The 14,576-nt window shown below is 37.4% G+C and overlaps 1 protein-coding gene across 1 annotated transcript in view; it reads right to left on the bottom strand.

Moving 5' to 3' along the window:
• The window catches only part of JMY (junction mediating and regulatory protein, p53 cofactor), a 65,392-nt gene that overhangs the window by 6,996 nt on the left and 43,820 nt on the right, over positions 1-14,576 (bottom strand). Inside the window, exons 7-10 of the mRNA XM_054652855.2 lie at positions 7,876-7,962; positions 5,281-5,376; positions 3,506-4,046; positions 1,598-1,908 (exon numbers count right to left, since the gene is read on the bottom strand). Of these exons, the coding sequence (XP_054508830.2) occupies positions 1,601-1,908; positions 3,506-4,046; positions 5,281-5,376; positions 7,876-7,962 (1,032 nt within the window). The 3' untranslated portion in view covers positions 1,598-1,600. The remainder of the gene's footprint in view (positions 1-1,597; positions 1,909-3,505; positions 4,047-5,280; positions 5,377-7,875; positions 7,963-14,576) is intronic.

The raw sequence follows: 14,576 nt of genomic DNA, 5'->3' as shown, positions 1-14,576 counted from the left end.
AAAAAATCCCAAACAGTCAAACAGATTTACTAAAATCAAAGTCAAATCACAAAGTTTAAATTTGATCTGTTATCTCGGAAATGAGATTGCAGTCTAATTGCAATTGTACTAAGAAAGCCAAGTTAGTTCCAAGACATGTCTTTTCTTATAGCTGTCACTTGATTTCTGAAGAGCTGTGGTAGTGGGAGTTTTCAATATACAAGGACAGAAAGAAGTTACATGAAAGAAAAATAATTTTTACTTGGAGTTTCAGCAAAAGTTAAGCACATCTCCACACCTGGAGTTTCAACTCCAAAACTAGCAGTACATTTGGTATGGAATAGAACGAGCAAGCCATAATTAAACAGTGTGAAATCATTAGGGTGGCCAATGGCTAGTTTGTGAGGAATTGAACGCAGCATTTATTTACCTTTTCAAAAAATTAAAATATTATAATTTGAAAATAGCCCACCAATGCAACAGATTGAGACAGTACTTCATAATCACAAGAACATTCAGCAGATGATGTGCCAAGCAGAATCAGTTTTTAAACGGCTGTAGCACTTTACCAACAGTCACTCTCCAGCTATGTTAACAACTAACCAGGGTAGAAATGCTGGATTGTGAACATTCAAAAAGATAATATTTTTTCTACTGCTAACTGTGTTGCAAGGATTACAAATATTTGTCTTCCATTCTGTTTAAATAGCCTTTCTAAACAGATTTTCAATTTCTTTTCAGATTGTCATGCCTCTGGTTTCTCAGATTTTAGGTTTAGTGGGAACCTTCACTGATACTTAAGTTCATTCATGCAAGTGTAACATGAGAGAGCCACCACAGAGAAGTGCCCTATGCTGCTGCTGTGGTCACAAATATCTTTATGCTACTGACGCAGCAATTATTTTGGAAATTGATCTCCTGCCAATTTTTGGTTTGTTCTGAAATCATTAATTTCATCTGCTGAAGTCTGATATCTGTACTTTCAGGCACTGTAGCTTAGTATTAATGCAAGTTCATGGAATTCATATGACCAGCAGAGGTATAAATTGTATATTTACTGTTTACAGCCTGGAAATTCAATTAAGTCAGATTTTAGAGACTGAAACCAGGCCATAAGAAGTCAGCCACTCAGGGTAACCCATGAGATTTCAATGTGTTCAGCATTCAAACCTAACTCTCCTTCACTTAGAAGTTACTCAGTCTGAAATAAGACATATCCAATTTTTACAAGGCTAGAAATAATCAGAAAGTAAGTATAAGGTGTGTCCCAGAGTGATTGTGCTGCTTTTTAAACTTTTTAGGTAAACTGGGAACTGTCCCTTCAAATTGACTAAATAAAATAGAGTTTTTTTATGCAGTCATCTGTCAATATTCAACAGAAGTACTGGAACAGTAAAAGGCTAACATACTGTCTAAAAAGACGTTTTCCTTATTATAAACCTTAAATTCTTTGAAAAGTCAGTGATACTCAATTCATATGTGCATTTCTATCACACTGGATGTCAGACAGTTTAGTCACATTCCTACTAAGTCTCCCAGAATGCACAACCTGAGGCTTAACTGCTACTGTTATAAGAAACTGTTGTAGAAATATTATCTTTAAACGTAGCTTAATTACAGGTTAGTTTTCCCAGTCTGTGCAAGGCAAACTCTCCTCTTCATCCTCTGACTCAGGTGATGCTTCCTTAATCCTTCGCAATGCTTCATGGATGCTCCTTGTCAGAGGGTCAGTATCAGGCAGAATTGTAAAGGATTCTCTCAAAACATCTTTCTGTACTTTCTTCAGTTTCACCCCTTTCCTGATCTGTGCCAAGATGTTATTGCTATCATCTTCATCAGGAAAAGGAGGGAGACTTCTCTGCTCAACTTTTCTTAAATGAAAGCTGCCACGTTTCAAGGAAGCCAGCACTTCATCCATCGGGGAACTCACTGCAGCAAATCAAAAGACCTTCAGTATTATTTTCACAAAATTTTATCAGTTTTAATTTTTATTTCCTCAAGACCAAAAAGTGCCTGCATACTATTAATATGATAGTCCCATACGACAAGTATAATGGTAGCTCCAATACTGTTTTAGCTTCTAAATAATCTTCCTTATTACCACAGTAAAGCTGGTTTATACAGACAGTTGTAATTTTTGTAACCACTTAACTTCCTATCAGAAAGAAAAACTTTCTGAACAATGTGGCTTTTCTGTTTGCAGTCAGGAAAGTCAAATAAACTGCAAGGATTTCAACATAGTGAAAGTGTTTACTGCATCACCTTTTTTTACTTTAGAACTCAGGTAATGAGTACGTCTTACGTACTGGACTGTGGGATCCATTCTTATCACTTGCATTTTTAGGCTAATTTCACCTATTGCATGACTATTTCCACAAGCTAGCAAGGGAAGCAGCAATATAGTCAATAGCAAGAGCATGCATTTTGTCACTTCTCTGGGTTCAAGTATTTGTTGGCATCTAGTCCCAGCACAGTTATAAAAATTGTCTTCCTTTATAATTAATGAAAACAAAGAAGTCAGAGACAGTTCTTTATGGCAAATCCTTCCTTTATCCCTAATTTGGAAACTAGTCTTCTGCAAAAATAAAAATCAGGCTTTTGCTCTTGTAAGAGCCATGGGCGGGAAAGATCTTCACCTCAGAGAATGCATTATAATAAAGTATAATAAAGTTTAAACACTTTGCAAACACTAGCACGTAATTTGTGCGGCACCTCTCTATCAATACATATGTATCTCCAGGTTCTTTTTTGTATATTGTACAATATGCTTTTTAAAACCTGTTTTGCATTTAGGAATAAGCTTTGTCCGTCCTACTAAAGGCCTAGATAGAAAAGACACAATGAAAAGAGAAATATAAAAGAATACAGTATTGCACATTTGAAGGAGGAAGGACGGAATGTAATGTCCCTATCTGTCATACAGAGACAAATTTCTGAAGCCACTTAGAAACTTGGAACATGTCAGTGTAGAGTAGAGTGCTGCTGCAGACATGAACAATATTCTTGAGAGGGATAACTGATTTGAATTTATATTTGTCATATTATGATGCATATAAAACTGCACACACAAGAGGTGCTTTATAAAAAATTGCAAGATAAAACGCGAGTCAGTAAAATAAACAATAGGACCACATAAAAATTATTGTTATTCTGTTATTAAATAGAACACTGCATCTTCAGGTGAAACATAGAATATTTCCAGGGTTACCAGTATGTAGATACATAAATATTCTTTTCAACAGCATTTAAGTCCATTTTCTATCTAGTCTAAGACGGGATAATGTAGACTCAATTTCACAAGTGTTTTCCCACTGAACAAGTATGCCATGCTGTCGTAAAAGCCCTAGTGTTACAGTTGCCAGCATCTCTCAGCTAAAAAGGATTTAATAACTTTCCCATTGATAATAAATTAATCACAGCATACATTTTCCTACAGAATAATTCAAAAAATGAACTGATGTGCACTGCAATGTTTAAATTAATAACAACAAATTTCAAATTAAATATGCAGAAATTAAAACATTACCTCTTCTCCTCTGTAAACCCTCTAGATCACCAGTCTTCTTAAGTTTCTTCTTGGCACTGACTAGCTGACTGCTATCAAACAGATGTGCTGGTGGGACACCAGAAGAGTGCTGGACTCCCTTCTCCACACTCTGACGTTTAACAAAGCTGTCACTTTTTTCTAAGGATTTGGTGGCATCTTCCTTGGAGGGCAAAGGTGGAGGTGGAGGTGGAGGAGGCAAAGGGGGTGGAACCTGTACTCCACTAGCAGTCTCTGGCTGAAGCTGGTCATTGGTGAGTGGAGAAGTGCTATCACGGGGCAGTTCAGAGGTAACACCATTAGGAGGCAAGGAGACATCTTGAAGTTGTTTTAGGCTTGTGGATTCCTGCACCTGCAAAGGCTGAACTGCTTTTTCCAATTCCACCTCCTCACTCTTCTCTTGGATTTGTATGGTTGCTGGCAAAGATTGAGGCTGCTCGACACAGGGCACTGAGCTGGCTTTTCTTCTAGCATGAGCCAGCCGCAGTCTGGTTGATTTAAGTATTACTTGCCCAGGGTACCGCTAAAGTGAATAAGGTATTGACAATTACGTAAGCACTTGCAATCGACAATTTTAGATTTTACATACCTGTCATTTCTGACTAACAATATTCATTTTGCTCTGTATGTAAAAACAAAGCAAATATATCCCCAGCTTTATGCAAAAAATTATTTATAGTTTTTATTCTTATTTAAGCCACGATTTGATTAGTCTAATCAGTGAAATACATAGTTTAGAATTACGATTTTACTAAGAATCAGATTACACATTCAAAACTGTTTTTTTACTGGAAACTAAAATTCAAAATTCCCTCTTGCTTTCCTCTTCTAAACTTGGCCAATGGCTCCCTCTGCAAGTGCAGACCAGTCCTGACTTAATACACTGGCCTTATATGTGAATCAAACTGTTTTAAAAGGTATATCTTGAGAACATCAAAGATTTTTAGCCTTAATTTACTTCTTATATTTGCTGCCTCATTATCAGTCTTTTCATATTAGTTTCATCCATAGCCTTTTTAAAGCAAAAAATTAAGCTGCTTCCAAAAGACAGGTGTAATATTTTTTGCACAACTGTGGAAGGCCTAGAGCAATAGCCTAAAGCCTTAGTATGTTAATAAAAAAAGTTAGCTCATGAACAGTTGCTGGTTAAAATAAGGAAATTGGCTTCATTTTACAGAAGTTACAGAATTCAAGAGCCTTGCAAACAATAAGGACATGAATATACTTCTGAAATACCACTGAAGAAGACAACTTCCCAGCAAAGAAACTTCTCATACCTTTATTTTTTTAATGTATACAACAAAAAGTCTTCACCAATTAATACAGTCTGTTTTCTTTCACTTTCAGCCCTTTCCTTATTCCTTCCCCTTCATTCCACCTTCTATGCACTTTCTGATGCTTCCATTGTAATAAGAAGGGACAGGTATTCTAGCAATCAGCAGCAGAGGGCCATGTCAGATGACAACGCTCTTTGTGGGAAGTACTGTTTAGATTATACTTCTCAGGAATATTTGCCAAGTATCTTGTCACAAGGTATAGGTGTAAGAGTAAATAGAACCTTATTATGGCACGGGGAATGCAACAGCTGGAGGAATCTGTTACCACCAATGCCATATTTTGTTGTGACTTTTCCAAAGACTAGTTAATTATACAGTGAAAGAGAATCACTAATAAGAAAGTGAATGCCATTACTGGAATGAGTGAGAAGTTCTTTGGGAAAGAAAACAGCCAGAAAAGAAAAACTGTTCTTCTGTTACCTGCTTAAATGTACGAAGTCTGTCCAGGGTCTTCTGTCGTTCCTGACTAACCCAGGAGCTCTTTCTTTCCTCTTCATCTTGCAATTGATCTCGTTTCTGAGAAAATATATGGAAGACATGTAAATATTACATCCAGTGCTTTATTTGGCTTCACTAGAGAAAAACCTCTTCTTCTTAATGTGAAGAGTTACTTTAAAAGATACTTCTCAAATGAACATAACCTCAAAATTTGGCCTCTGACTTTCCCTTAAAAAATAGTATACATTTCCTGGTTTGTTTTGTCAAAGAAATGCAAAACAAAAAAAAATGTTTCAATCTCAAACAGGAACACTTGGCAGACTTGTTACTTTGAGACATGAGAAATAACAAGTGACAAAATGCTATACTTAGAGAGGTCCTACTGAATTAAAATTATATAAATTAGCCAGAGAGCAAAGCAATATCAGTTTCCCCTCATTCCAAAAATAAAATTACTGTCCAAATCGCAAGGCTGCCCATTTAAACAAGCTGTATTAGTATTCTCAAAGTACAAGAATTCACCAAACTCAGCATCACAAAGTTTTGAACCCAACAGCGAGCAATTTAAGTAAATGTTTTTATCCTTACATTTACAACAGTAAATATAAGTTTGTATTTACTCCAGCTTTTGTTACTTAATCTAGCTTGATTTTATGTAATTGCACTCAAGTAAAGGTCTGAAGCACTTCCTCACACCTGGTACAGTTGTTTTTACTTGTGCAGAGATTTTACCTCATGGAAAACATACCTTTGGGTACATCTCCTTTAACTAATAATTCTTTTTTACAGAATTTCAGCATGAGTTACTACACCTTTGAAACAAACATTCACTCCTCAGTCAAATTTACTGGAAATGGAAGCTAATTACCAGAAGGTGAAATTCACTGCATGCAAGCTCAGAAGCTATCAGGAAAAGTGATGTAACAGATGACCATAAAGCAAAAACCCTGAGCAAAAACAGCAGCTTTAATTCTTAAGATGACTCACAGCATTTAATATTACTTTTGAAAGCGTATCTTCATAATCAAAAGTTCTGATCACTTTTGTGAACCTTTTACTCTCATTCAGTCACCACAAAAGCAGTGTCTGCCTGCCATTTTCATAAGTCAGCTAGTGGCCTGGTGTCCTTCACAAAAAGCCAACTCCTGTGATTTGGAAAGAAGGAAGTATAGATGCATTAGGGAGAGAAAGATGAGAACATGTCTGAAAAATAGTAAGGACAGACAACAGAAAGAGGTGAAGAGAAGGAAAAGCATGTGGTAAAAGAAAATAAGAACAATGGCCAAAGAAGTTAGAACAGAAACATAAAGAAAGGAAGAAAAGTAGTTCTATCACTGTACCTAAATGTTATATATGCATTCAGATCAAACTTTTCCTGAAGGCATCTAAAAATCAAGGAGTTTGTTTTCTTGTTTTGGACGACTTGTGTATTTGGTTTTGTTTCACTTTTAAGGAAAATAGTAAAATTGCAATTATTATTTGGTTTCAAATTTGGACTCCCTCTTTTCAAAATTCTTAATGAAATCCAGTAATTTAAAACCTATTTTATCATAATGCTAGAATTTTTCAGTCACATTTTTACTAGGAAAAACCCCACACAAACATAAAAAATTAGGTAAGGTTCTTTATATCATTCAAGCGGGCAATACCATAATATAAAGCTCTGCAGTACTTGAGAGGCAATGAAGTCCTTTGGCTTTGTCAAGTCTTATTTGTAAGACTGATAAATGGCCTACAGTCCACACAGTAATTTCCTCTGCCTTTCTGTAAGAACTGATGAAAAAAAAAATTTTTTTTCAATTCCTGAAAGAATATTCCAATACATACTGCCTTTGACAAGTAGCCTTTCCACAAAATAAATTATGCAGCTGACTTCCTGGACAAAAATATCAATGTTAAAAATGTATAAGGATGAAATAGAATCACTTTCACTAATCTAATTGAAGCCTGAATTAAAGTGACTTGGATTTCAATGCATCTTTGTCAGTGATCTTTATCAAATATTGATACTATATCAGCTCCCAAGACCTAGTCCAAAATTTGAATATTCTTTAAGATAAGCCTATTAGGTACAGCATAAGAGTCCAGCTGGTCTATTCTCCGCAACAAGACTATGAAAAAAATAATGGAGCATCCATCTGGAACTACTTGGAACTAGAAGTTTATACAACATAATTCCAGTAATTGCTTTAGTAGAAGGAAGAAAAGTAGTAACCAAGCTTATTAAGATTCAAGAATAAATATGTGTGATTTCCTTACTCCTATCAGCATAGCGAACACAGTATTCAGAGATGCTCAGAATCATTTATGTGCACATGATGATAAACATAACAAAACACTCAGAATGTCAATCTAGCATAAAGAACTGTTCTACTTGCTTGGTTCCCATGTCTTCCTAACACTATATCCTCCCCCTTGCCAGCATAATATGACACAGAAATCCATGGTGCAAAGGCCAGGGATACACAGCATCTTTTGAAAGAGCTATCACTCTGAATGCTCCCCTAATTAATGTATAATGAGGAATGCAAGCTATTAACGACAGGCTAAGCTCGACAGCAGAAAGCTCAAACATACCAGCTGAACAGTATGGTGGATTTTGTAGTCCTTCTCGCTCTGGTGACGCTGCTGGATCTTCTCATTATGCTTTGCAATACAGATCTCCTGCAGGGACACAAACCACAACCTATAAACCATGCAATTTAAATACAGATTTACATTATGTCATATTTAGCAAATGGCAGGTAGAAAAATAGACCCTGCAGAGCCGATTTCATACAGGCTCATTTAACTTACAATGAACTGTAACTAAAAAAAAAAAAACAAGCCCCAGAAGACCACCCCAAATCTATTATTTTTAACTATCAAGAGTAGATCCAAGTGACAGTTGCTTGGAAAGTCTGTTCTACAGGACCAATATAAGAGTAGCAAAAATCACCAGTCTGTCAACACTTCATAAAGCCCTTTTTTAACCCCATGTATTTGCACCCATGGAAAATAACTAACTCTTGAATGTACCACATATTTCTGTTTATGCAAATAGACAGTTTCCCATTTACAGATGTCAGTTCATCTTTTCCATGTACTCTCTGCAAGCACAGGCTAGAATCAAGTTGTTACAATTCAGCGTGTTCATTTATTCCACTAAGTTCACATCTCTAACATCTGGTATAAAACAAGAATTTGTTGCACTGTCTGCAAATAAGAATACATTAAAAACAAACAAGCAAAAAACTAGGCCATGTTACAATATCTGACAAAGAGGATAACAGCCAAACTTCAAGTAGACAGACAACTTCATTGGACGATACCGAGGGCCAGGAAACTGGATAGTATGAGCAATGGAATTAGGCCCGGTACAAGCACCACGCAGAACTACAACAAAGTCAGACGTGCAGTCATAAACAAATCTCACAGTTGTGCAAGAAGGTGCAATGTTAGCAGTTTGGAGCGTGACTCCAGATAGAGCATGGAGCTGATGGGATTCTCAAGTATCATTTAGTATGACTTTCTGGGTAGGTTCAGAAAAGAGCTTTGCCATTAAAAGCATTGCTTGAGGGAGCTGATGAAGCACAAAAATAAGGAGGGAAAGGATTAAAGAAACCTCACTATTTTGGATGCTTAAAAATGCAGAAAAAGCTGTTCTGCAAATTGTCTATGGACATGCTTTGATCACATGAAAAAAGGAACCAGTGCTCCTGGATAGGATAGCAAACCCATCAATATTGCTGTCGTATATAGGTAACTGACTAAAGCAAAGATTTCTGTGCAAATACTGGCCCACCTTCATCAGAGGTATATCACAGAATGGCTTAGGTGGAAAGACATGTTGAAGCTCATCTAGTGCCAACCTCCCTGTCACAGACAGGGAACTTCCACTAAACCAGGCTACTCAGGCCCCCATCCAACCTGGCCTTGAACATTTCCAGGGATGGGGCATCCACAACTTCTTGGGGCAACCTGTGTCAGTAGCTCACCACCCCCAGAGTAAAGAAATTTCTAACAGCTATTCAAATCTCTCCTTGTTTAAAACTGTTCCCTCTTGTCCATATAAAATATCTGTCTATGTGAAAAGGCACTCTCCCTCTTTTTTATAAGCTCCCTCTATGTTCTGAAAGGCTGTACTGAGGTCTCCCCAGAGCCTTATCTTCTCCAGGCTGAACAACCCCAGCCTGTCATTACAGGAGAGGCGCTCCAACCCTCTGATCATCTTTGTGGATCTACTCTGGACTTGCTCTAACAGGTCCACACATATATATAGCTAAACATTGCTGGGTTTTGTATTTCTTTCAGGAGGTTTTTTCCATCTGGTGAAAAGAGTTAATCCTGTAACAGTCAATCAATTTAATTTGTAGCTGAAAAAGTACAAAATACTTCATCTCTGTGTTTCAAAGACACAGCAAGCTACATAATACTAACAGAAAATCTGAACAACTTTCTATAATACTCCTAACTAGTTTACAGTTTATTCTTCATTTAGGTTTTAAATATTATAAAATAATGAGAAAATGTAAATTAAGCATGGTTTGGGTTTTTTGACATGTCTCGGATACTCAGGGGGCACAATTTTATGTAATGTATTCACTTTAGCATCAGTACTTAAACATTTCTGATTAAATGCAATAATGAAAGATATTTTAAGTACGTAAAGAGGACAAACATGACCAAAACGTATTTAGGGCTGAGTTTGTTTTTAATAAACAACCTACTTCAATGTAATTAGATCTCTTTGACATGAAATAATAAAAACTATTAGGAGGGGCTGAAAACGTGTTGCAGGACAGGATTAGAAATCTGAATCATTTTAACTAATTACAGAAATGGTCTAAGAAAAAAAGGAAAGGTTGCAATTTCTGAGGGACAAATGGAGGGTTCTACTTGTAGACAAGATTAAGTGACCACAAATAAAGGATGAAATTAAAAACACCCAAACGGCAGCTGTAAGAAAACCAACTGGATGATTACAGCAGATGACAAGTTCAATATATACCAATTAACTCTGGCAAAAAAACACCAAAACAACAAAACCAAACATAATAATTGGGTGTATAAGCAGGCCTATTGCACATGCAAGGTAGTCCTTACTTCTAAGCACTGGGAAGCAGACACATCATAGAATCATCAAGTTTGGAAAAGACCTTTAAGATCATTCAGTCCAACTGTCCACCCAGCACTGCCATTGTTACCACAAATCCATCATCCAGCACCAAATCCAGACTCTTCTCAAATACCTTCAGGGATCATTTTACCACCTCCTTGTGAAAATATGTCGAGTGAGAGCAACACCTCAAGAAATATGTTAATCAACTGTATGGAACTGGGAAAGCAACAAGAAGTAATACCCATTCTTTCTTTAATCAACTGACTGATTTCACAGTATCAAGTAGTACTTCTATTAAAGAGACAAAAAGGGAGAGCTGAGGAACCATTTCAACCTTTGTCACTGCATGAACTACAATGTGTAAGACTAGTAACATGGAATATATGTAAAAGAGATCTGCATTAGTATTATATCTAACTAGTTCCAGTTAGTCAGCTTTAACATCCCAATTAAAGGGCTAGCTTTTCATATGTAGAAACCATATTTTACTATAAGCATTCAGTGTAGTTACAGTCTTATGCTGCTGTTGCCGTAATAGAAGTTAATAACAGAATACCAATAAGCCTATCCCACCTGTCACTGCATCTTCGTAACGCCTATTCTGGCACAGGCTGTGCTTTAAAATGTGTCTTTCTAAAGACGTCCTATTAAATGAACACAAAAGCATTTGAGGAAGTTTCCTAGATAAAAGCACACATTATAAACACGCCCCAAACAGCTTCACCAACCAGTTGCTTCTCCCACTCTGTTTGTGATAAGGAATACTCTTTCCGGGTGCAAAGTAATTGATTTCATCACAACTTGGTTTTTCAGAGTTTTCGAGATACCTTCTATACCATTTTTTTTCACCTTGACTCCTTGCTATAAATCTAGCTCCCTAATAAATCAGCTGCTTGCTCCATATGATAATCTAATTAATGCTAATGTGTAGCCAGCAGGGGGTAGACTGGCATAACAATAGCAATTTCCTGCATGAAAAATCTACAGCTAGCTCTCTAGAAGTAAGGAAAAAAAAAGATTAAACTGCTATTAAAAATTTATTTTTTAATAAATCACTGTCATCAACACAAAGGAACATCAGGAAATGATTGTTTAACAAATGCAAAGAGATTTGTATTAAAAAAAAAGAGAGTGAAGAGTTTATACTCATGGTAGTACAGTGGAAAAACATCGAATTCTGTACAATCATGAATTTTTAAAATGCCAGTTCAGTTATTCAAGAGTCATGACTGAATTATGTTTGTAATAAGCCTTTAACAAAAGTTTCTAAATAAAAGCTTGGTACAACTATTTGACAACAGCACTAAAAAAACTAATATATCATCTGCAAAATTAGGGAAGGAATATCTGAAAAACAAAATAGAGACTACAGTCACTGAAGCTAATATTTAAATTACAAATCATCTTACTCTACAAAGAGTAATTTATTTCCTTTCACTGTGTTATCTCCTCAATAGAAAAATTTTCAAATACCTGGATGATGAAATTACCTTCTTCCAAAAAATAAAACTGATGACAGAGAAAAATTTCCTATTGTTTCCTTAATCCTGATATCTGCTGCTAGAAAGGAGACATTCTCCTAAGGGCATTTTTGGTTGCCAAAATCTTGGTAATGAGAAAAGACTGTAATTTCTAAACATATCGCAAGACTGTCCTGTACACCACTTAATCCATAGCTTACTTTTTGTTTTCATCTACAGAACTGACAAGCTTAAAAAAAAAAAAAAGCCACAACAAAAGAGAAGGAAAAACCCCACCAATCCGTCACCAAAATCTCACCAACCCAATGAAAAACAGAATACCAGTTTAAAAGCCTGTTTTAAGACACTGTGCTGAAACACGCGAAGTCAGGAACACAATCTGAAAAGCATTAAGTACACTTTCATCTCAGTTCAACAATAAATGTTTCTTAATTGAGACAGACACAGAGATTTACCACACAGTATGTACTTTCTATATTCACCCTCAAAAAGTCACTTTTCTTCACATGGCATTCAGTCATCACTGCCCTCATTCTCACCATCTACAGTGTGCTTTTGTGTCCCATTTGTATCTCAGTTCTGCATACTTAACCTCCAAACACTTCAGAGCAAGAATACTTTTTTTCCCCACAAATACAAGTACTCACATCAGGCACCTTAAGTAACATTCATGAATGTTTTACAGTATCACTAGAAAGGCCATCGAAAATGCAAAGATTGCTTAAAGAAATGAGATAAATCTATGAGCTTTGATTCTCAGATAATTGCCAGAAAGCTTAGTAGGACTCTGTGTTATCCAGCAGTAAGACAAGAAGCTAAAAAATGGCCATATTCTTTTCTGCCCAACAAGTGCTACACAATGTCATACAACAGATTCTGCCCTTTCTTTTTGCTCAAATAAAGATAATTTATTTTCTCCTGTAAGTTTAAACACACATTGTTCTGCTCTGTGATTTTTCTTAGAGGCTAAGTATCTCTCTGCAGCACTCAACTGCTGAGAATGCTATGCTGGGCAACGACATAAGTATGAAAGCTGGAACTAGTTCTGAGAGCAATGTGATGCCCAAGTTCCACAAGGAGACATTACTGCAGGTCCTGAAAGCAGTATAGCCACAGCTATCCCAGCACAATGTTGACAAGATGTAAGTGTACCACTCCTGCATCCAGATGCAGAAAAGCAACACTACCACACACAGCTCTGCATCTTGTCACACTGCACAACCAGGCATGCTGATACTCCTGCTACAGCCAAAATCAACTCCCTCAGCTTAAAAAGGTATTCTATCATAGCACAACACTGAAACAAATGAGCCACTGAAGGTGACTAGTTCATTATACAGATATATGGGCATGCTAAAAAAATCTCTACTCCTGCTTCAGGGTTTCTTCTTGACCTGTGAACTCCAATAAGTTAAGCAAAGAACAGCAAACAGGCTATCACTTTTAAACAGGTTTGTCTACTTTGTAAGGTGCCAGCAATGTCTTCTCATATCCAGGAGAAAATATCATATACTATAGCCTGTGTAAATTAGCATAACACGACAGGTAAATTCTCTTAAAATACTAACAAGGTACCTTTTGTCTTTACAAACTTACATAAAACAAACACAATGACAAAGCAAGCTACTTCACATAATCAGCTAACAAGAGACCTCTCTTCTGTAATACTTCATTTACAGTCTTCTCCATATTGGGTTAACTAGAAACCAGGCAGTGGTTGACAAAATACAAAAAATAAAATACATAAAATATATCAACAGCTTTTCATTTGCTCTGTTATGCTTCAGATTTAGATACATGTCGTGGTTTGAGAGGAAGCGAGTTTTTTGGGATGCTGTGGTCAAACCAATAGGTGCTCAGATTTGAATATTGGAAGCTGGTGTGGCCACTGAGGACATGGACACGCCTCTGAGAACACAGGGGTTAAAAGCAGAGCACTCCCAGAAAACCTCTCTTGGGTTCTGGTGAGTGAAGAGTTCAGACCTCCTCCTGCTGGGCTGCGGCTGGGAGGGGCAGGGGAAGCCATGTGGCCAGGTGAGGTGAGCCTGGGCCCTGAGGATGGATGGAGGAGCACCAAGAGGCATCGGGCAGCCACCCCCCCATCACCCAGGAGAGAGAGAGCCGGTGTCTGTGCCTGTGCCACCTTGAAATTTGATAGCAGGGCCAGCAAGAAGGAGAAGGGGGGGTGCGGCATGCCGTGCAGTGTGGGAGTTCTGGACAGGCAGAGCCTGAGATTTTTAACCCTTTTCTTGCACGATGGAAACCTTACTAATGCTGATCCACCTGCAGTTGAATGAGAAGAGAGATAGGGATGAATAGCAGGAAATGGGCAAGTGTGATGAAAAGTCCGTGCAAATTAAAGATGTCCGAGAGAAGTTGAGAAGAATTCTAGGTGGCAAGAGATGATGGAGTGGCCTTTGGCTGGACTTTTCTTGTATAGCCATGGACAGAACCATGTTTCCTGTGACACAGAGACTGCATCCCAGGGGAGGCAATGGCTCAGAGCCAAGAGAGTTCAGTGTTGAGATCCCTTGGCCCCAGGGGGTGAAATTTGGGGGGGACAGGTGTCCCGAAGTGAGATACTGTGCTCTTTTTGGAACGGGACAAAGCACCCCTAAAAGGCAAACCCCAGAAGCAGCTCTGGTCCATGTGCACTGGTGAGAGCACTGGACATGGAAGGAAGAGGTCATGATGGC

The sequence above is a fragment of the Agelaius phoeniceus genome, chromosome Z, assembly GCF_051311805.1.
Source record: "Agelaius phoeniceus isolate bAgePho1 chromosome Z, bAgePho1.hap1, whole genome shotgun sequence".
Lineage (NCBI taxonomy): Eukaryota > Metazoa > Chordata > Aves > Passeriformes > Icteridae > Agelaius > Agelaius phoeniceus.
Note: the sequence above shows the minus strand (reverse complement) of the source record. Positions and strands in the feature narration are given on the sequence as shown.